Below are 24,603 nucleotides of genomic sequence, written 5' to 3'. Positions count from 1 at the left end.
CACAAAATGACTTTATGTGTTGATTTGTGGCAGCCATTAGTTTAAAAAAACAACAAATAGCCTACAATACATGTATTTAAAAAATTGTTTAAATGTCTCATCAGTGATTGAAACAGAAAAAAAATTTGTTTTTCACCAAATGGCTGAAGTTTAATAAGAAGTTTACATAATACAATGATGAAAATATAACATTATGGTTCAGCGTTGAATAAGGAAACTTCCACAGAACAATGTTTACTTATATGCTATTCAGAACAAAGAGTGACAGTTGCCTGGTGAAGTCTGCGTATGGATAAAGTGCAGACAGCAACTGCAGAGTAGAAGAAGTAACACTATACTTGTAAGAGCAGCGCTGTGCCTCTGACATGTTTGCTGAGCAGCAATATTCAGGGCTTTGACCATTTCGTAGTCTTAGATTAGCTTTCTAATTTTATTCAGCTGCCTGATTCTGTTTACATTAAGGATTTGTGTGCAACTATCAGTCAAGTGTTATGTCATGCGCAAGTAAGAATTTTTATAGGCCATAGTTTCTTCCAGCTCAAATAGTCGAGCCGCTGTCAGAGAAGTGACTACGCAACAGCGAATGTTTTGAAGTAGCTGTCTTAACAGCGACCACATGGCAGCGATTGTAATAACAAAGCAATGTCATAACATCGACATCAACATCACTACATTGCTATCACCTGTTCTTTCAACTACAACTAAAACGCAAACTGCTAAAAAAACAAGCTAAAAAATTAATTATTACATCTCATTTGTTCTTGTGAAACAATTACGTCTCAACCAATTTGTCTATATCCCACAATACTTTTTTTACCAAATCTAACCAACTACTGCTCTGCAAGAAACATTTGTTAAGTTAGGTCTTTACTTTGTAGCAGCTAGAAATCTGTTTATTGAACAGTTTTTTCCTATCTTAAAGCTTTCAAAAATCAAAATGCTATTCTAGTGTTAATAGCAAAGTTGCTATCGGAACAATAAATATTATAATGTGGTCACCATACAGACAAAAGCTGTTGTGACAGTCACCAACTTGGTTGAATCGCTTCACTGATAGTTTTAGTTATAACAGTCCCTATCTAATTCTTATATTCCTTCATAATATGTTACCATAAGTGAGAGGCAGAGCCAAAGGTGTTCTTATTGTATTTGATATTGCTCTGGTCGCTACACCACTACAGCATCAACGAATAAGTTTTCATTTGGGCATCACTCGTAGGTTTTCTGTATACCTGAGGTATTTACCAAAGTTTTGTCTATATTGTCTTTATTAAATTAAAAAATATGTAAGATATATATCTTTACTTTTTAAGCAGCTTTCAAAAAGGACACATGAATTAATTTGGTCTTGTTGGTATTGTCTATACAACTTGATAGGTTTCACAATTAAAAATGTTTTTAACCAGTCATTAATTGAAAGAGTCAAATTTAATTTATTTAATTTTAATTTTAAATTTAATTATTTGTACCAAAATACGATGTCATTGCACATTCACTACATTGTCAAAATTGCTATTCAACATTTTTAACAACTCCATCGCTGAATGCAGTCACGCGCTCTTAGTCAATCATAACTAGGAGTTGTCTTTTCATGATTAAACCGTTTTACTGCTCAGGTAAATAGAACAACATACAGTACTGCTTTAGTACAAATATTGCGCTATAAAATATAACATGACGTTGTACAAATAGTAAACGTTATCTATTTAATAAATTAAAAATTGTATTTATTTTGTGTTTTTTTATTAATTTTATTTTTGTTAAATCAGTAATGTAAAAAGTTTTAGCAATTATCAAAATGAAAAGCGATTTTTCCAACATCGGTCAATATTAAATTACTACTCTCAGGTGCCAATCGAAACAGGTAGTTAACGACCATAGACGTACGGTTTTCGCAAGAGTTTGCGCTTAATATATTGCTGAAGCCGGAGCAAGCATACTTGCGACAGGTGAAGATCCGACTACTGTGACAAGATAGGTATCCTGAAAGTTCAACTTGCTCTGTGGATATCAAGTATAGGATAATGGAGAGAGTTGTCGCTGTTCTACTTTCTTATTAGCTTCGGATATATTGCTCTTGGATATTACCGAGTGTTAACTATAATTGTCGACAATTTTGCCCAAGTAAGTGTATGTTTGTATACCTGTACTGCGACATATGCTGGAGTACGCACCGATGATTCGAAATTTTTTCATGAATGGATACATTTCGCTTTTGCATCTTGGTTTAGGATCCATGTGTGAAAATGCTCATTAAGCTGAGAGCTGTGACTTGTATGAAATCTAACTTGTACCCTTTTTGCTAGTATTAGACTAAAAGCTACCACCACTCCATTTAGAGAAACATTAAATATTTACGAAGCATAGCAGCTATATTGTCTAAAGGATCCTTGAAATTTAATACAATCTATTTTATTCACTTCCTCGTTTGTTGTATATTTACAACCTGCCACTTTGAGTCTATAGTAGCTAGTTCTCACCTTCTACTATTCACATGTACTGCTACTATGTTAGTCATCTTCTGTTGATTTCCTAGCTTATTTTCTGTTTAGTAGTGAAGAGTAATTCATTTCCCACATTAAATTATTTTATATACAGACTACATGTTAGAGTGGCACAAGTATCTCGCCATTACATGTCATATAGGTAATTAGCAATGGTAGGCCATATTTTTGTTCTCACATACGTATGGTCTCTCAGCAGCCTACACTTGTAGGTCAAGCTGTTTCTAGATTCTAGACTGCGACTCATCCCAGCATTATTTTATTTGTAAGCTATCTACTTGAAGTATCGCAATTTAATATTGGCCAGTATCATGGTGTGGCAGCAGTTATTTCTAGCTATCACTAGACTAGCTTTATCTGAATGTATTAAGCTTATTTCTCACCATGTTTCTTCAACATTTCATCTCCATTTTGTTTGCCGGTATCAACATCGTAGTAGTCTTTCGTGGCAGTACCTCTGCCACCGCTCGGTGAACGCAAACAGCTCATGTTTGGATTAGGCTGTTGGTTTGCTAGTAACTAATGATGCAAGCTTGATGACTAAATGAAATTCTCCTCTACAATTATTTATTGTATGCTTGTTCCATTCTGCCTCTCGGCAATATTTCATGGAAGTAGGGAATTGTCACAAGTTGTTTGGGACCTCGACAGCACGCAATAATGATCCACTGTGTCTGGCATAAATCTTGTCAGGAAAAGATGGACATATATTATTAATCTACATGCATTTAGGCGTAGACTGACATTATGTCAGCAAAGATCAATACAATTATTATTATGCTATTTTAAGGTTTTATTGTGCAAAAATATTGCTTGAGATACGTAGTTGCCCTGAAAAATCATTTCTGAAAAAGTAGGTGTTATTATAAAACCTAAAATTGATGATTACAAATTGAAGACAGAATTATTTTGTGAATATGAATGTAAAAATAAAAAGCTAACTAAATATTTACATCGTTAGAATTTTGCTACTCAAGCTATCGACCTTCATGTATTGTATGTCAGGTATGGTCCCAGCGGTTACTATTTCGATGCCTATCAATGACTACATTGAAACGGCATAGAGCTGATTAGAAAAGGTCAATCATATTAGGTGCCAGGCAGGTGTCAAAAGAAATATTGTAATTTTGTTTCAAAAATGATCCATTGTTGATTGACAGTTATTAATTAGAAATGGTAGATTTCTTTCTAATTATTCTGTAAAAATTGGAGTGATATACAATAGATATCAATAGCTTACAGAAGGTCACTGATATGGCCCACAACCTTCACATATCATTTCTCATACTAAGCGCACCTAAAGTCTTTAGATCACTACCCTCATCTATATTTCTTAGACAGTTATCAAAAAGATTTGGGCAGGGATTTCTCTCATCATCCTTCATCTTTTCTGATGTAGATGACAGTTTTATTATAGCGCAAAGCTGCTGATCCGCACCCACAGGCCTGATTTATAGGATGTCTTTGGCAATGCTTCTTGCTTCATTCTTAATCTATGGGATGAAAATGTGTCACCTTCACCCTTTAATCTGTCAACCAGTTGGCTTGAACGGATGCATTGGTTGTATAGAGATACTTGAAAGATGGAATCTTTCAATGATCTCTATGAATTTCAATGATCTCTATATGAAAGATTAAACTTTTGTAGGCCAAAATATGATAATTCATTGTTTATCAGTTTCGATGAACCACAAAATATCTCAGTATTAGAATATTTGGGCATAAACACTGATTGTCACAGGAATGAACTCTTAATGCCAGTTGGAAATGAAGTGGTAAATGTTTTCGTTTGACTCACTATTGTTTACGCTAGTTTGTTATTCTGCTCATCATTCAATTGGCCTACTGTTTATACTGCTGGCAATGCCACCACTGAGACTTGTTTGCCCAGGTGACAAAGTCTCTCTTGCAATGACAGCCACCTGCTTCTCATCTCCTCTAGGAAGTCTGCCCTTTCCTCGCATCCTATGCTAACATCTTTAGCCAAGTCTATCTAAGTTTCCGATCACAAGACAATTATATTCGCTATATTGTAATTATCACATGCTTGTTTAGATGGTATCTTAATGTCTATCAGGTCCTTTGCTGAAATCTCACTCACAAATGGCTATCCATCTAGGGGTTTTGGCGATGATGTCCCATAATTAGTGTGTTTATGGCTGCCTACAGGTAGTTGCTCGTTTTAGCCATGTCGCTGGCAATGGAGAGTCAAGCAGGTCAAGACACACTCTACCACTGTATGAAAGACTACAAGCATGGTCCCAACTCTCGCATGAGTATTACATTCAACAGCAGTAAAGGTCTAACTAACGCACCCGGACAGAACAATTGCTTCCTCAACTCTGCTGTCCAGGTAACTTTCTCTTTAATGCCTTCTGATTGAAGAATAATAGTTCAAAATGAAAACTACAGTTTTTCTGCTGTTAAAAGCCACACATTGTGTTATGCTGCTAGATGGGTTATGTTATCTTAGTTTGGACAGTTGACGGTTGGGACCATAGAATGATTCTTGACTCCGAATATCCCAAAATTGTTTGCTCCTTACTGTTAGTGCTTTTGTCAGCAAGTACAGCTGTGAGGTCAGCCTTATATCATGTTATATTTATCCTAAATATTAAAATTATTGCCATATTTCTTCTTAGCCAATTTAATCTTATCTTATTTATAACAAAATTCAATACATTTATTATTCTAAGTAAATATTTCTGCTTGTTCTGTTTCAAGGTTCTTTGGCATCTAGATGCGTTTAGGAGAAGTTTTCGTCTCCTCTCAGGGCACTCGTGCATGGGTAACGCCTGCATATTCTGCGCTCTCAAGGTAGGACCTTTGCGTTATCTCTAAGAGACTTGTATGATTGCTAGAATGGCCAAGTCTTGACTGGACGCAATTATTAGCTCTAGTTGAACCAACTAAATGGAGCAATTAGGAAGGCCTGACACAATGGAGCCTTTGTTACTATCTCAATACATTGTAACTAGTTTGCGTAGCCTCTTTTCTGACTGACCACGGATTATGTGACCCTTTATATCGATTGTTTCAACATCTTTATAGGAGTGTCATTTATGAGAGTGTCATTTATCCTGTTCCTAGAGTTGAAGCGAAAGTAGATCCTTAGTAGGCTTTAAGAGAATGAAAGAAATGGCCATTTTTTATTAGAAAATCAGCCGAAATTCAACAGTGTTACAAAAACAACATAAATCATTGTTGAGAAATCGTAACTTTATCCTTTGCTCTGCGTATGTTATTACAAGCACCTGCTCACCCCCCTCAGATGTATTACCATAAAGCTCTCCGTTACCGGTTTAATGGTGCTCAAATTTTCCTCATTTATTTTTCTCTTAGATAAAATTATCCTACGCTCATCGCCTTGGTTGCTATTAATTTGCTTTTATTATCAGTGGCTTCGGGCTAGTCAGCGTGAGTATCCTTTACCTCATAACAGACCGACTGACGTGAAATCATTCCCTTACTGTTTTGATTAGGTTGTATTTCAGTCAATTGGAACCTGACGTTTGTGTCAAACCAGAGGATTAATTGGACCGGAGTCTCAGGTTTTGTTTGAACTCTGAACTTTCTGATAGAAAAGTGGCGAATAAAATAAACACAAGTCTTTCCTGCAGCTTAAGTGTCATCATAAACCCGCCGCCTGTTGTAACATAATAATCCTCATGTCCGTTTACTGGCTATGAGAAAAGGTTCTGTCTTTTTGATGTTTATAAGTTCGAATAGAAAGTTTCTCTAGTGAACTGACAGAATCACCTGTTATGGTACTTATATTTGAATTTGGACACATGCTCTTTACGTGTCACTAGTTTGTTCTAAACTCCATTCGGTGCCTTCTTTATAGAGACAAAAGTAATGATTGCTTATATAAAGCTGAGCAATGAGAATACCTTAGTTTTACAAAAAGATTATATATGCAATATATTGTATATATATGTATTGTATATATAAATACATATATATACAATATATATCTAGATGCATATATAGACCTAGACATATACAATATACAATATATATACAATACACATATGCAATATGCATATACAGTATATATGTATGAAATATATTGTATATATGTATAATGTATATTTCTATATATGACTTTGAAGACATATTTATGTCTTTTTCATTTCTTCATAAGGAAGATGTCAAAAGAAGTCTGCATTTTTCGACCCATCAAGTTGTTATCGATTTATCCAAGACATTAAAAAGCCGTCTTAATTTGCTCTTGCCAACTTGAAAGCATAAACGCGGTCGTGTCAATTCACGAAGCTCATTGAATTGCTGCGATTTAATAACGCTTGCGATCCTTTTCCTAAGGCTGGTTCACACTGTCTGTTGGAATTGTCCTCTCGATGAGTATTCATCGACTATATGCACCGTAAACTGGTGACATCGTGCAGGCAATGCGGATACATCGGAAAAGATTGCAGCTGTCAAACTTTCCTGATAGTTCGCCGAGCATCCTGTGAAATGTGCACTACTTCGGTGCTGGCGATTGGCCATCGCGGACTGCTATATATTTTCTCTCATGACAGTTTCTGCAGGACTAGTATTTTATGGTTTTACGCCATTGCATTGTTTAATGAGAACGCTAAACCGCCGACTGACTATTCACTGATGTAAATGCGGAAGGGTTTATGATAGTGTGGATGTTGTTATGACAGAGGATGACCAAAGTATTGTGTGATTCACACTGACATACGTTAGCGTGAACCAGTCTTTAGAAGCCGGTTCACACGATATGGTCTGTTCAGTCTGTCACAATGTATCATTTATTCGGTCAAGGCAGCACTAGTGTGATCATTATCAACTGTCTTTAAAATTTGCAGGTGATGTTCACGCAGTTTCAGTACAGCGACAAGCAGGTGCTGCCTCCTGATGCCCTTCGTCAGGCGCTGTCAGAGACCTTCCAAAACCAACAGCGGTTTCAAATGGGCTACATGGATGATGCAGCCGAGTGCTTTGTAAGCAAGACAGTCACTTGTAGTCATGTGTCACTGGCTCGGATTGTTTTTCTTTGAAGGCTGCTAATTGCCGCGATATCGCCTGACTAATCTCGCTATTGTTATTTTGAATAGCTATGGTCGGCATCCATAGAACTACTCTGATATTATGATAATAAATATCAGTTGTGAAGTTGCGGTGAAGATTACACAAAAGCTTCAAGCGATATGAAGCGTCAGATTCTCTTAGTAGTGTTTGAAATCCTTCAAGTTTACTTAAAATTAAGTGCATTGGGCAGTGTCCGGCATGGCATTACGGCATAGCGTTATAGTGCGGCATAGCGTTATGGTACGGCATAGCGTTATGGTGCGGCATAACGTTATGGTGCGGCATAGCGTTATGGTGCGGCATAGCGTTATGGTGCGATAGGCGTTTTAGTAGACCTTCATATGTTGTGGATTAACCTGGGCGCTTTGTTAAAAAAAGGATAGGTATTCTACGCCAGAGTTCATAGCGGCACACTCCTGTCTCGCTTGCGTGACATTTTCTCGTCATCATTCACAAGTGCCGTTTCCATCTTTCGCAAGCATGAAACATTTGATAAAAAATTGTGAGAAACAAAACTCTTGACTTGCAGATTTCTGCTGTTTCTTGCAAATGAGGCAAACTTGCGGATTAATCGGTCACTTTTATATAGTGTACGATAGGATTAATTAAATTCAATCGTTCGAATATGAATATATTATCTAAAATATAATATATTATTATATATTATCTAAAATATGTTATCTAGAATATATTATCTAAAATGTCTAAAATAAAGGTAATCATAATTCACAGGCTAATCAGGTTGATGGATAACTCTAATGTCCGCTGTCTCAAGGAATATCGTACTCTTCCAAGTTATTGTTACTTGTGAGCTGGTTGGCTGTTTCATTCCTGCCCTTATTTTGTAGGAGAACATACTCACCCGCATTCACAACCACATATCGCCAGGCGAAAGCGAGGACTGTTGCACAGTTGCTCACTGCCTACCGCACAGGAAGTTCTCCATGTCTGTTTCAGAGCAGGTTTGTTTGTCTACATCCTTAGAGAATTTCGTTAAAAGTTTTCTTTATCGTTTTATGGCAGTCTGAAGCCGCAGTTTCCCCTTTCTTGTAGGTTGTGTGTGGCAGCTGCGGGGCCAAGTCTCAGCCTTTTACCTTCAACGAGATGGTTTTCTACGTGAGCACTGGCGCGCTCGTGTAAGTTGGTGATGGATTATTTATATGAATGATTTGCTTCTTTGCTGGGCATGAGAGCTCTTGCCTAACATTTCTTAAAAACTTCTGGCCCGGCGTGTCGGTGGATTCTATGATTCTGTGGGCCGTTGGTGGATTGCTGCAGTCATGATTGAACAGCCTTTGTTTGTCAGATGGTGAAACAGGCCTTCAGCCTTGTTATGGCTGGGCATAGGTTATTGATGAGCTGCTTAGGGAATACAATGGTGACATCTGTATATAATTATAATATAATACAAGGCTTTAATCAGAGTTGTAGCTTAGATTAATGAAACATAGCGGTTGTCAGTGTGGTTGAACTGCCTCGTGTTGGATCCTTGCTTCAGTTAGTGACGCTGGTTCAAGTATATCAACGTACACTCCTGGCTCGACGGCCCCTTCAATAGTCATTCAGTACCTTCAGAGAGACAATACATACAAAGACTTCTCTGTTTCATTCTATTTGCACGAGGAGCTAATCCTTGCGTAAGAGAGGTTGTTTGAGATGGGTGATGCTGTCTATTGACCTTAACATTATATCCTTATGCTGTAGCACCGAGTTTAAATCACACACAGCTGAAGAGCTCAGCCGCCTCTCCTTCTCTCAGCTGCTCAAGAGCACCGTGTCAAAGGGTGATGTTAGAGCATGCCCCGTAAGTAACCCTCCTTATTGGTCAGAGCTGTCGTATGCCGGACTTGTAGCAGATCTCAAGCTTTCTTTTAAACTATTATGCTTGGCAGCGTTTTAAGACCTGTAACAGGCCATTTTATTGAATTCCATGATTGGTCTTACAATGATTGGTCTAATACTGATTGTTCAAATCCATTTCGTCTAATAAACCAATTCGCCCAGAGTTTTCGTCTACAGCTGATTCGTCCATTACACCATTTGATCTAATGATGATTGGTAAAAAATGGACGGGAAGTCAAGAGTAGAAATAGGAAATCTTAAATCAAACACATGTATTTAATACACAGAAGTTGAAATATCAAAAATTTTATTTTATAAAATGTGACTTCAGGTAATTTTTGTGTAAAAAACCGACAATTGGATCTATCGTATATTTGGACGAGTTGGTCTTAGACCAATCGTGTCAAGGGACCAATCGTACCATTTGATGAGTTGATTTTAAACGAATTAGCGTTGAACCAATTGGAATTGGCCCAATTTTCGTTAGACCAATTGTCCGGGACCAGTTTTATTGTCCTTCATCTGTTGCCCAAGAGATTTAGTGTACACTTTCGCAATGCTATGATACAGCTGCTTGTGGCAATGGTTGCACACGTCAAAGCATGTATTGCAGTAAATGATCCATCGTTAAGAGGAAGGATGTTTAAGTATGAAGATGTTTTGGATTAAATCAAGGATTATCACAGCAGTAATCCATTAGGCAGCTCATATATCTCCTAGATTCGCCTTTGGTTTGATTAATGTTTGATTTTTTATAAGTTCTATAAAGTTTTATAAGTTTTATCACTAAATGAATGTATTTTGTACTTGATCATCTGAAAACAGGGTATTGTAATAATCAGTGTAAAATTTATTCTCGACACCATTTGTGTTAGCCTGCAGCTGTGCAATAGGATTACTAGGTAAGGCGCGGACCTGTGAGCTAATCAGTTCATTAAGATATCTAATATGTATTAGTTGATATCGTGACACTTTGGCCACCCTACAGCACGTATTCATGCTACTAAAACTAGTTTTATCTCATTAGTAATAAAAGTGTGGCAGCATGTTTCTTGGACTGCTTTCTCGTGTTTCGTAATCCTTCACTTATTGACTTAAGTTTGATTGCCTCTGTCATCATTGTTGCAGGTAAATTGCGGTGAGTTTGGAGAAAAACGTCGCTATCTAACCAACATCCCTGATGTCGGTAAGTTAAACCAGTGTTACTTTTGATAAAAGCACTTTTTATTACAAACTGTTCCATCCCTATATTTGTTGCAATTTTGTTTTGCTGAGACACAAGGCTACCAAGTTGACAGTCGTATCTGTCAGGTTCTTGTATGGCAACCGCAGAGCTAGATTGATAGATCCCACATGAGAGGATATCGTTGGGGTTGTCTTAGTAAATTCATCCATCATCTGGCTCTTTATCTCCGATCTTCTGCCCAGGGTTCACCTCTTGCAGTTCTTGCGGCTTTCTGCAGACTCCGTAGTCGAGTGCGCGCGACTGCTCGGATAGATTCAACTAAATTATCCGGGCTTTAGGGCTTTGTTTCGTTATCGGTGAATATTAAAACTTGTTTTCATGGAATACTAATAAAGCTGACTCTTTCAATACGCTAGTATCCATAACAATGAGAGCCTTTGAGGGGAAAATGTCCCCACGAATGACTCATATTCTCAGATGTGACAAGAGTAAGAAAAGGCTTAATTACACACAGATGGACTTTGATTGACTAGTTAGACCAATTTGTAATTTGCCGAGAAGTCGCTGAGTCAACAAAGACAATTCCCTTAGCGGGGTAATTGTAGCTGAATTGAATAAACACCTAGTAACAGTATCCTCTTAGCTGGAAGGGCTCACGTTTGCTGTAATGATATAATTGGTCGGTTGTGTATATCGTTATATTCTCTAGTGAACAGTCTGTCCTGTTTCCTGTCTCGTGTCACCCATTCGCGCCTAAAGTGACCCGGTTGTCTAAGCGCTCCATATTGAGTTAATACTAAAGGAGCACCTGTGTTGAAATGTCAAGTGTGAAGCAGGCCAATTGTTATTCGTTATGGCACCGATGCCAAAAATTATGCATGCGACATTTCGCTGAATACAACCCAAAGATGTGTTGTAGCGATGGCAAACTTGTAGTTCCTCAAGGATAGGGATTGGTTACTCGGAAAGTTTATTCATTTAAAAAAATACTTTTTGAATTTATTTGTTAGTTGTCCTGACTTAGATATACCTGTTACACTTGTCATTTTTTGTACTTGTAGTGAGCATAGGACTAGTCTGGGAAAGTGCCAAGTCAGGTGGGCAACACATCAGAGACGTGGTGAACGGTATCGGGACGACTCTTGATCTGTCTGAGGTACGGCAGCGGTGGGGTAGCCATTCTTGTGTCTCTTTGAGTCTCCCCTTTCGGCTTGTTTTACCTAATATTGATTTAACACTATTTATTATGGAGGAGTTGTTTGCTTGTCTCCTTGTGCACACGAGCTATTTAAACAAATGATTAATGTCTCTATGGTTGTACAATATGCACCTTACCTACAGCGCCATTTGATTCGGTGAATAAATCAATATTGCCAGTTCAATATAGTGGCTGCGGCAGCTTTATCAAAAGAGATAAGAAAATGCGTCAATGATCCGTTTGTGACGGGCTGCCAAAACTGACACGTTCTGTTGTAGATGTTTCATTCAACGCCGCTGGATGGCAGGAAGTCGCGAGAGCACCCGTTACAGCTTGTTGGTGTCGTTTGTTACTATGGCAAACACTATTCTACATTCTTCTTCCACTCAAAAGTGCACGAGTGGATATATTTTGATGATGCCTCTGTCAAACAGGTAGTTAGTCTGATGAAATTATTCTCTTCAGATATGGCTCATTGATTATTCAGTTTGCACTTCTGAGACGGCCACCTTATCATGCAGCTTGAGATCGGTTCATATGGTTTGGTGATCAGAACACTGTGCGTGCTTTCTCATTAGATAGCTTCATAGATATTAGATATTACGACGCTCTTGAGTGCGTGTACATAAATACCTAGAGGCTGTGTTGCCTGTCATTATATAGTCTTCACAAACTCCAAGTAGCTCAACCACAAACCTAATGAGTTGATACAATCCTCCTAAGTGCTAGGCTCAGTTCCTTAATATTGTTAAAACTACCTATTCTGTTAGACAAATTGCTACTAGACTTTCTATGAACTTCAACTAATCGTGTAGTATAGAGTACAAAAATTTGAATGCTCTTCAAACTCATCTCAACACTCCATTCTTTCTAGTGTACTCCGCTCACAGCTAACTCATGCTTGCTGGTTATTAGCTATTAGTATTTTCAAAGGCCTTACATGGCTTTTTAATGTTTGAAGAATGGGCAGGAGTTATGTTGGCATATTGCTCAATGCCTATTCTTGTGTTTATGTTAATGTGTTCGCACCACTTGCCTTGCATTCACCCTCTAATGATTTTATTCATTTTATCTGATTTCATGAGTTGCAACTCAAGGGTGAATTTGGATAGTTTCCAGCTTTAACTAGCTCATGTGGAACTATGTCTTTGATGCTTTTTAATTTAGCCTTGCCTACATCTATTACTACAGTGGTACCTCGGTGGTACTCGTCTCCTTATTCAAACAATTCGGAACTCGACCAAAAACTTATGAGTAAAGAGTGCATATGAATTGGTCGAATAAGGGGGGGGGTGCAATGTGCTACCCCCCCCCTTTGTTGTGATGGATTTAGTACATTATGCTTCTAGTAGCATCGGCACGAAGATGAACTTGTTGACGTGTGATGAAACGCTCGTTGACTAATTCTGTTATCACCGAGTTTATCTGTCAGGTCTATAAAAGCTCCGGAAACCATATAAAGTCATTGTAATCGTTCCATTGACAAATAAGAATAAGATCCTTAAAAATAGTCTTGGCAATGAGTAAGTCTATTTGGCAATGTATCGTGTGAGAGTATTATTTAAACAAGTGTGTAAGTCATTATGAAGAAAGCATCTGAGGTACATGATGTTATAGTTTTCAAACAACCATCGGGTAGCTTTAATCTGTTCATACCTTCTTGTTACAAGTTGCTTTTACGCCGATGTGTCACATACATGCAGTATTACTAGTGAGTTAACTCTTTCGCTCCGAAAAGCATCGTAACGGCTCACCTTAGTACCTATATAAAAAACATTGATCACAGATTACAGAGTTAACAAATCTACTCAACATTTTGTTTGACACAATAAAGTTAGGATAATGGGTTATCGTTTTACCGAAAAAGTGAACTAGTTAGTTTTATTTTACTCAAAATTTACAGCATAATATCGCTGTTTCCAAATTTTTTTATTTTCAGTTTGTCATAAATAAAAAAATTGTAAATGGTGACCTAAATGCATTTCTGGTCACTATATTTTTATATTAGACAATGGGGTATGCGTTTTGCTGAAGCTGCAGAAATGATAACTATTTCTTGCAGCCGGATTTACAAAACTAAAACTAAATTAAACATGGCTTTTGTTTGTTAAATTCATTGATTTTTGTGCAGAATTTTGTACCAATTCAAAAAATATGAGATTAAAGTTCTATGGCAGAAGCTCTAGCTCTTACAGTAAAAATATTAAATGTATGTCAGAAAAAGATTTTCGGCATGAATTAATTCCGTCAGAACCAGCGGAAAGTTCCGTAGTGACAGAATTAAAAAATCATCACTCGGTACACACGTGGTCTTTGTTTACCATCTGCATACATTTTAACATTTTATTCTATCAAATGTAATGATTTTTAACCATAGCTTATGCTTTCTTTTTCTGTAGATCAGCTCAAGTTGGTCTAAGGTCTGCGAGAAACTCTGCAAAGGCCGGCATCAACCGCTGCTCCTCCTTTATATGAATCCCAACACTGATGCTGTTGATGTTAGCTCTGCTCCCAAGTTCAGCACAATGGCTCCTGGCTACGAATGGAAGAACGAAGGTAATAGCAATCACCCAGGCTATGTTTATACTGTCATTCTATTATGGCAGCAGCAAAGTTTACTTTGCCAAACGTCAGCATTAAACAGTCATCTATGAACCCAAAGGTTGCACAACTCGCTAGTTTTGCCCTGATGACAAAGGCAGTATCTTGGCACTAGCTGCTCTGATGCGCCGATTACTATCAGTATTTCTGCCAGCAAAGCACTCACCTTTTTATTAATCGAGATTTCAAGTCTGTCTTCACCTCGTTGATGAGCTCTTGTTTCGCTTCATTTCCTTTTAATTAGTTCCTAATATTTATACTTGATAAGCCATGTCCTCGCTTGGTGCTATGCATCAGAAATCGATTACCTGTTGGAGAAAATAATACTCGTTTGGATGTTGCAACAGCTTTTGTAATCTGTAATACAGTCGAGAGTGAATCCATCAATGCCAGAACCAAAGCTGCGGTGCCGGAACCCATATCTGTCAAGGCAAGCCGAGAGCGACTCTGTAAACAAAACTCTGCTGACACCAGGTTAGTCGTTGTCATGGGTTCTCAGTTTATCTTAATTCAACTTTTTCTTCCTTAATGTTGCCATAGTTACAGGATTGTGCCTTAGCCAGCTTGTTTCTCTGCAATGACTTAGCTTGTTCCGTCGTTCTAAAAGTTTATTTAGAAAGATGGAACAAATTTTTTCTATTATTTATTATTTCTATTTTAGTTTTTCTATTTGTTATTCGTTTAGAAATATTTGCTGACAAACTATCATTATTTTCTTTGATAATTGTACAACACTCCTCTTGAACAAGGTCAGTTTTGGATTTTTTTTATAGATATGACGGGGTGGATGCTCTCCACTCCCAGCACAAAAACAGACGAAGGCACTATTCTGAGAAACAACTTGATGGACAGAGATCGACTGCTCTCTCCCGTCAGGACTCCGGAGTCAGCACTCAATCTTCTAAATCTCAAACTGCCCTCGAGAGTGACTCGGCTAGCAGGGTATCGGCAGCGCTGACGCAGCATTCTTCCGACAGTGGGTCTGCTGGACACGATCTGCCGGGGCAAGAGTCTGATACGGCATCTTCTTACTGCAGCAGGAGTTCCATGGCATCGACGTTTTCCACATGTGAGTCTTTGCCCTGACTGTCATATGTATGTGCTTCCAGCTTGACAATGTAAAGTAAGACCCAACTGTTGTGTTTCCTAAAAAAACTGAAGTTTGGCAGCTTTACAAGAGCCTTGACAGGTATTCTCAATAAATTGACATCATAGATTAGTCGTTCCTATTCACATCTAGCTTATAAATTCTCTGATCATGCACACAGAAATAGCTTTGATGTCCAGGGATAGGTTTGTATTGCTCAGAATAAGTTGTCAATCGACTCACTCTAATTGTATGTCTATGAAATCATTTTCATTGAGTTCCTTACTAATATTACACATAATCTTCTCCATAAGCGATTATCAGGCAAAAATCATCACATCTCTTTGATCGTCGCATCTTTCTATTCATGGCTACTGAGCATCTCTATGTCTGCGCATTTGATCATCGGTAGATAGAGTTGCGTTTCTAAGTCTCTCCTTATTAATATAATACCTGGAGCAATTACCTCCTCGGTCTTATCTCAATGCCTCTTCTTAATTGAAAAAGCCATTTGTCTGATTTCATTTAGCGAGTCCAGACGGAGTGGCAGGCAATCTAGTTAACGTTGTGTTTAATTTGCTTGATAGGAAGAAATTTGTTAGTTTGTTGTAAAAAAGGATTATAATTAATCAAACCTGTATGAAAGAACCTTCCGGCATTCAACCAAAGATTTGGCAAGTAAAAATGAGATCATTAGAATAGTCCTGGCAACGAGTTACTTCATTCGACAATGCGTTGTCAGCGGCATAATGTGTGAGTATTCCTTCAAAGATTGAGCATGTCTGCTTAGCTTACTGCAAGCAGAGGCTGCGCGTGTGTTTTTAAGAGCCATTGTTGCACAAACAACGGCTCTGGGAACTTCAATGACTGGAGACATGCCCAGCTGCAAAGCAATTTAAGGTTGAATGTCATTTCTGTTGCTACTATCAATGGCCTTTCTTATTGTATTGAACCCCAGCCTGTTTGCAGGTCAGGGGTTCTAGACCACTCGGTTGTATTATATAAACTTGCAAGTGTGAAAAAAGCATGATCGGTAGGTGTCGACCGGGGTCGGAAAACTGCCCTTTTGACTGGATATGATCTCGCCAGTATTTCAGTCCGGCCTAACGCCTCTTTAATTTTTCTAGCTCAACTGACCTGTTGCAGTTTTTGCAGAAACAATTGCGTAAAATAATGCGTTAAAACATCAAACTCGGGTCACTCGGCAGCATGCTCTCATCTAAGTTCTCTTCTGACACCACTCTCGTTAACTTATACTGTTTAATGCCACCCTCCCAGTTTCTAATATTGTTAGCCCTGTGATAATCCCGCAATGTTTGGCTGCACCTTATGCGAGCAGGTTTTTCAACGATGAAATTTTGTAAGGACAAGCTACAATCTCATCAGAGTACTTAAATAACAGTCTGTTGTTGAACATTTCCTCAATTGATCCTGACGTTGTTTCTATCTCGAAGAAATATGTTTCCAGTTGATCATATATTTTTACAAATTTATCTTCTTTTGGAAACTTTGTTTTCTCCTGCCTAGTGTGCCTTCTTGATTCCTAGAATAGGCCTGGTAGTCTAATACTTGCTGAATCCTAGCGTAGACACTGGAGCATTGACAGGATAACGCTAGCTAAATTTTATTACTTTCAAACATCAGTCCGAGTGTACTTTTATAAACTATGCACTCTTTGGCTTTAATAGTGGAGAGTGAGGACACAGGCTATGCTGGACTGACTAAGAATGGTTATGAGAATGAACTGCAGCTGTTGAACCCAAGGTTAGAAACTAGTAAACTATCGCCGAAAAAGAAAAGAATAAAGAATCAGACAGAGGCTGACTTACTAAAGTAAGTGATGCATTTATCTGTATTTAGATTATTATTATTACTTATTGCTATTATTTCATCACTTCAACTCGTTGCTGACGTTGTACATTAGGTGGTTTGGTATGACACCAAAGTGAATATATGGCCATCGGCAGCGAATGGCATCACCTCAGGATCGTGCCATCCTTGTCAGCGCCGTCTCTCATCAGTAGTTTAATAGGATCTAGTATGTTTCCACTTTGTCACTGTTGACAGTCTATTGACATGTGAGTGCAGAGCGTGCCAGATGTGGATATATGAATGCATATAACATTGCAACAGCTCTTTCTTGCGCATCCTGCTCCCTTTATCATGCCTTTCAAAGCAACTCTATTCAGCTGTGTTATTTCATCATAAAACCAAATAGAGCCTCTAGTTTCATTCAATTTGGCCATTGTAAGAACTGCGGTACTTGGCTTTTTGCCAAACTCAGTGTAGCGTGTAAATTATCTGATGTATTTCAGTCAGTAGTTGTTTCCTCTTGCCTAGAGTTAGACAACTCCTTCATTTGATTTTTATTCGTTGTTAGACATCATTCAAAGAGCCAAGCTTCATTACTCGCCATGCCTGGCCAAAGCTATGATGATTCGAGTTTGCCAAGGGACAAGCATGATGAGAGGGAGTCAGACAAGAAGTCATTATCATATGCTACCCTCCCGAGGAAGAAGAGAGGCACGACTGCCCCAGTGAATCCTGTGCGAACACCTGAGATTAATTGTGCGGGCGTGAATGGCTCAGCTGATGACAATGGTACGGAAAAATCACTTGTTTATGTCTTCAGGAATGTACTGAATATAAGTTCTGGACAGTATCACTATATTTCCATGATGCGGTTAATGTATCATGCTTGTGAAACATGAAAACGGCACATGTGAATGATGCGCAAGAAAAGGTCGTGCAAGTTATTCCATTTAGAAAAATGTTTCATACTTCAGTCGTTTTTGTTTCGATTTGAGTGGTTTCAAATGCGCCACTGTGACTTCTGGCATAGAAATCATTCTCTTTTAACAAAGTTCCCCCGTTAATCCGCATCATGCGAATGTCCATTGAAATACTTATCACACGTTAACTCAACGTGCGCACAACTCCAAATTCGCGTTATTATCGTCATGGAAACGTAGTGTATATGAGTAGTTTTTTATGATCATTGAACATCAAGAATTAGTGTGCCACTGTTTATGTTTTCATGCCACCTACTAAACAGTACTCTGTCTACAGGCATAGAAGACTCAACACCGACTCAGAGCATTACCTCAAGGATACAAATGTTTAATGGAATCAATGCTCAATCTGGCAGCCCAAAGTCACCGAGCAAACCTCCAGAGCTGAAGCCTCTCTTCAACCTAAAGAAAGATGGAAAAGATGGTGAAGGTGCCTCCTATATTAGTAGGACAAGCGTTGAGAAGATTTTAAATCAGCAGAAAAAGGTGGGTGCGGCGTATGAACGGACATTGTCTAATATTGTCTTGTCTGGGCAAGAATGTTTTAAAGTTTTATGCATAGCTTATTGTATTTGGAACTTGTACAAACTGCTCTTCTTATTTCTGCTTTAGTATTACTTTATTATACATTTTTCGCTACAATATGTCCGCATGCACAATTGGAGACGCACACATGTTTTGCATTATATAGTTTATGATGCTTGAGTGTCAAGTCTTACTATTAAATATACGCATTATGCTCATTGTAATTTATACAATGCTATGAAAAGTCTGTTAGACAAGACACAAAATAATGTTTGGCTGGTAATTTTGCTAATATAATAAAATTTCCTATAGTTAAATTTGAGATTATTGATTTATATTAAATTTAATATATAATTAATATAATTACATTTTGTTGAAAAAGAAAAATTATCAAACATATACTTGTTTATGTCATTTGAAGATGAGATCAACTAGTTATACAAACCATTTAAGGATAGCAATATTAGCAGGATAGAAACCACACTCTATAGAAATAGTCATAAAATACCGACAAGTAATAGTGCTATATTATAGGCGCTTTGTTCTCTCAATATTATTATGACAGTACTTGATAAGTCTTTGATAAATATCTCTATGTCTATAGTATCTATATGTCCGCATCATTACCTTTCCAACATCTATGAATGCGTCTAATTAGGATTTCCTGTTGTCTGGTTATATCTGGAACTTGGTAGAACTGAGCGAAGCAAGTTGGTATAGAACCGTATTCTTGTGGAGGCTTTGTATCTATGTTATATTTTATTAAATGCTAGTGTTAAAATAAATAAACATTATTGGTACCAGCTACTTTATATTGGATATCAAATAGTTACTCAATTACTATTAGAACTTTACTAAAAATATGAACGATGAATATCTTAAAAATAATCATCTGATTTTATAAAGCCCTACATGAACGTCTGGATAGAAAAGATGGTCATTTTGGGTTTCAGGAAGCGATTTTCTGAATCGTATGATGTTTCTGCTTGCTTACGTTTTTTATATGCAAAATACATGACTGCTGCATATAAAATATAACTTCTGCATCTTTATTAGACTATGCTTAGGAAATGGTTAGAACAATGATGATTTTACAGGCTTCTCGTTTGCCTGCCAAGATGTTACGACCAACTTATCAAGAGCAGACGAGTTTGTCTGAGCAGTATGCATCGGATAACAAGAAGTCTTTAGATGCAAGATCTGAACCATCTGCTGCTGACAACCACTCCATTGGTTCGCTTAAAGATTCAGGTTACAAGTATGTGTCAGTGGTGTTATCTCTCTTAAAGATCACAGAAAGTATCAGTATTTTTCTATCGTGTGCAATTGTTTTTGATTTTTGAGGTGATCTGACCGCCAGGATATTTATAGATTAAAATCGACAAACCTTGATTGCGGTTAAAATGCTCAGAAGAAAGATATATGCTGAAACCACATCACTAGCTGCTCGGCTGTCTGCCTATCTCGTTATTGACATTGGCTATTGTGTTCAAGTTGCAGCGTCTCTATTCTGTCGGTTATTTTGCAACTATAGATGTCATAATCGCACCCTCTCATGAATCTGAGCATTTTTACAGCGACCATGGTTTGTCAATTTTAATTTTAAAACATCCTGTCAGTCAGATCACCTCAAACATCGAAAACAATTGCAAATGATTAAAAGTACCGATACTTTCTGATAAAATCTGCTAGAATTTTGTGAAAGTTCATCTTTAACATTTATAAACATTATTTTTTCATAATGTAACAGGATGCTTGCACCTACTCATGGTAGCTCTAACGGTCTTTTATATCTAACGGTCATTGTATGCTTATGAGTCATTTCATATTCTCTGGTAATCATGATTTCCTTACAATAATTAACCCTCTTTGTTTACATTTGTGATAACGGGAATCAGTACGGGGTTGGCCATACTAGAAACAAAATTTTTCTACACCACAATTAGAGCCATTATCAGCTAGCTAGCACAGATCATACATGTGTGACAACTAAATGCGTGATGATCAGAGAGCAGTAAAGAGACGGTGCGCTTTCTTCGTGCTTCACAGTATCTGTAGAAGCGGAAATCTCTCTCCGAGCTTCCTGTTGTATATATCTTTTTCATATTCACCAGTTACAGGTAGTTTGTATTCTGTAGCTTGCTTATAGCTTTTACATTATTTTTGTTTCTTTTGTAGGAGTTTGGGAAGTGGAAGCAATTCAGCTAGCAGCGTGTCCAGCTTCTCTACTGGGTCTCCTACCCTAAACACCTCCTTTACCTTTGACACTAAAGAGCACATATATTACGAACCACCACCCATTCTATTTAATTGCGAGCAGACTAATGGCCATATCTCAAAAGGTCGGTTGCTTATATGAGAACTTTTATGAAGCGGTAAAACTTTTTTATAACTTTGGTTAATGTTTTATTTCACTTGTCTAGACACCAATCTTTAACCGTGAGTACATATGTTTGTACAACCACAATTATGGAACCCTCAGGTGAAGGACTAGATGACAATGCGGAGGAGTACCAGTTTCCCCCTCCACCTCCAGAGCTGTTGGCTGGAGGGAATCACAGCAAACAACATTCAGAAGCTAGCATACTCTCTGACGCAAGTACGTTGCGTCAGCGCAAGACGCCATCTGTTGAGAGTTTGGATGCCTTGCCCAACGCCTTTACTGCTGGACTTGAAGACAGTTTTAGCAACCTCTCTACTGGCGGTAAGATAGATGCATTTTCCCCTCATATTAACTTTTTGTTATGACTGAGTAGGCACACATTCTTCATGCTTTTTAAGGTTTTCCCTTTTCTTTGCGCAAACATTAACTAAAAAATAACTTTACTGCCCCTTGTTACCGGCTCAGCTGCGAGAGATGTGGTCTTAATAAACTTTTATGATTTGCCTTAGATGCAAAGTTAAAGTCATTGATGAAATCTGCTGATGCTTGTTTGGAGAAATCTCGAGAACAAGAAGAGCTACATGACATCAACTCAGCTTTGGGATATTGTCAGCAGTCACTCAGTAAGTTGGCTTCTGTTGCTATGGCGACTGTCCTGGCACTAACTGAGCATGACCCTTGGAGAGGTTTTTGTATTACATTAGATCTCAAATAGATGTGAAATAACAGATTATATTTGTGGTTAGTTTTGTCTCTCTCATCCTGCTTCAAACAAATCTCTGCATACTTTGATATGCAGTTCATATTATATTGCCTCTTATATATGTTATTTTTTAATGTGGCTTTTTATTGCGCTTGAAAATTGTTTCATTTGCTTTTTTCAAGTTAAAAATATTGAAAGTTCACTCGAATTTTAGTCTTATGCATGAGTGCGATTTTGGATAAAAAGTTTTTTTAAGATAAGTAGGACGAAATGTGTTAATGTACTTCATGTTTTTGTAGATTTATTCAATTCTGTGCTGAATCAAAGGCCAGATGACAGACGCTTACAGGATCTGGTTCAGAGTAAATACGACTACTGCATGAACAGAATGCAAGCTCTGGAGCTTAGTCTGACTCCAGAGCCGGTTGGAAAGGAGCAGTCAGTAAGGCAAGTCATGGCTGAACTCCACATTGACAACCAGACCAAGCGAGGAACGGCTTCCTCCGATTATACCCCCTTACACAACGCTATTCATCGGGCACCCGCTGTTCCTGTCAGAGACAGTAGCCAGAGATTTTTTAGAACAGACAGTCAAGGCAGCAGCAGTAGCGCTACTTCAGGAGGTCATAGCTCAGTTTCACAAAGGTCTAATTCATCCACACCAACTGCCAGTGAGATTAATGGTGGAGAGAAACCCACACATACTGTTCCACCTCGGCTACAGCATTCCATCTCACAGCTCCAACAAAAACAGCAGCATGAGCAAAATCAGCTGCATAGATTAAACTCCCACCCTGTAGGTGTGTCTCCCCAGAAACGCAACACAAACTCTAATTTAACTGTTCAATCTCAGCAGACGTCTCATTTTTTACAGTCCTATCCATCTAGTAAACCTTATCCTATTCCGCAGCATTGCTTGCGGGAAGGCAGCAGACATAGTTCAAGCAGTTCGGCTGATAGTGAGAGTTTAACACCGAATGGTAAGCCTCATAGTTCTCTATACAAAGAGGTAAATATTCCGACGACACTGCAACGAATGGATTACATACGCGACGGATATAAATCCCAAATGGAAAGACCAACTTGCCCTAGTCCCAGTGTAATCCCACCTCCTAAGGAATTTCAAGAGTCGTCTACCCCTGTTAGTGCCAGTGACATGCATTACACTCGTTCATCGGCTCAATATAAGCAGACTGCTGCACCTTCTCACGGAGGTCAGTCTTACTCCACAAAGTCTACAAATGGATGTAATGGCAATACTCACATGCAACCTACGGAGAGTTCGCAGGTCCCATATCCTCGTAGTACATCACACGGTATGCGTGATGATTACATAGATTTACCGCCAAAGCAAGTTATAAACAAACAGAATATTAGGGAACTCTTAGTGCAGGACATGCTTAAACACAAAGGTCATGGACCGGCGACTAACTCTGCATCACCAACAGCTCAGCAGTGTGGCACGGGTAGCACGGCTCTTAGCCTTCCTTCGTACGCTGATGACTTCGATGAGCCGTTGTGGACACCTCCTCAGCGGTCAGCTTATGATCGAGGCTTAAGTCATTATGATAAACCAAATTACCAAAGACAGAACATGTACGGCCAGGTGAACAGTAGGCCGGCTGCAGCCGTCAATAGATACCCGGTCAACAGTCATCCACAAAAGTCACTGGTGAGTACCAGAAGCACCTCTTTTCATTCATCATAGAGGACTAGCATGCTTTATGTCACTCACTATCGTGGAAGAAACATAGAATAGACTAGACATATATAACTTATGAACTTTTAGTTCTTGTGTTTGCATTTTCTAACCTGCAATTCTATTCGCTGTGAGCTACTTTACATTCAAAGCATGTTGTAATTTTTGTAGTATGGAGAAAATCCAGGTGTGGACCCGAGACGACCTGCTGTATCCCAGCGTGAATCTAGGATCAACCACTGCCATACCTACTCTACTGAATTATGATTTTCACTCAGTTTTACTGCAGACACTTTGTTCTATAACTGCTTGTTACTCATTATTCTTTACCTACAGGACCACAATCAACCTTTTGTTTTCATAAATTATTTGTATTTTTGATAGAATCTGTTAGCACTAATGTTAATTGTTATCATGTTTTCAACTATTTGGTGTTGAAACATCTGTTGTATACAGAGCGTGTAGATTTTTGATGATCTCCATTCCTAATTTTTTCCCTGCTCGAAACATTTACAACTTTTCTATTCTTTTTGCATGAACTGTGGTCTCAACTGTCTAACAGTTCTTTTGATACTTGACTCTTTAAGAGTTGGTGATATTCTTTGATACATATTTGTAAATTATTTGTAAATATGGTATGTAAATCATTTATATAAACTTTAAAAATATGATTTAATATACAGAAAATGGAGGCCTTAAATAAACAAAGCTTGCTTATGGTTAGTTTTAAAATAAGCTAAAAGTATACAACTCTTGCAGCTTAAGCTATGCATATAAAATAAATATTCAATACAACAAATCAGAGAAATACTTAAATCATTAATAAAATGAATTCACCAACAAACATGACGATGTTCAGCTAATTCTTTGTGTCATGAGATTTGTGTTGTCATTAAGAAATGCCTCGACTCTGTCTCGCCACAATAATGAAACAACAAAATACGAAAACTGTATGACAAATAGCACATGGAGGATTACAACAAAATACGATGTTAGAAATCGCATTCACAGGTAAGTGTTAA

The 24,603-nt window shown here is 38.0% G+C and overlaps 1 protein-coding gene across 1 annotated transcript; it reads left to right on the top strand.

Annotated features, from left to right (window-relative positions):
• Positions 1-1,954: 1,954 nt before the first annotated feature.
• Positions 1,955-24,280, top strand: LOC137393384 (ubiquitin carboxyl-terminal hydrolase 54-like). The gene is made up of 22 exons (XM_068079918.1): positions 1,955-2,124; positions 4,691-4,857; positions 5,229-5,321; positions 7,343-7,477; positions 8,414-8,527; positions 8,619-8,701; positions 9,270-9,369; positions 10,536-10,593; positions 11,655-11,749; positions 12,070-12,225; positions 14,191-14,347; positions 14,761-14,866; positions 15,166-15,461; positions 17,168-17,312; positions 17,860-18,080; positions 18,549-18,757; positions 19,894-20,054; positions 20,975-21,138; positions 21,279-21,500; positions 21,689-21,802; positions 22,182-23,554; positions 23,753-24,280. The coding sequence occupies exons 2-22, from the start codon at positions 4,693-4,695 to the stop codon at positions 23,846-23,848; spliced, it is 4,263 nt and encodes a 1,420-aa protein (XP_067936019.1). The 5' UTR covers positions 1,955-2,124; positions 4,691-4,692; the 3' UTR covers positions 23,849-24,280.
• The last annotated feature ends 323 nt before the right edge of the window (positions 24,281-24,603 follow it).

Source organism: Watersipora subatra, chromosome 4 (assembly GCF_963576615.1).
Source record: "Watersipora subatra chromosome 4, tzWatSuba1.1, whole genome shotgun sequence".
NCBI lineage: Eukaryota > Metazoa > Bryozoa > Gymnolaemata > Cheilostomatida > Watersiporidae > Watersipora > Watersipora subatra.
Note: the sequence above shows the minus strand (reverse complement) of the source record. Positions and strands in the feature narration are given on the sequence as shown.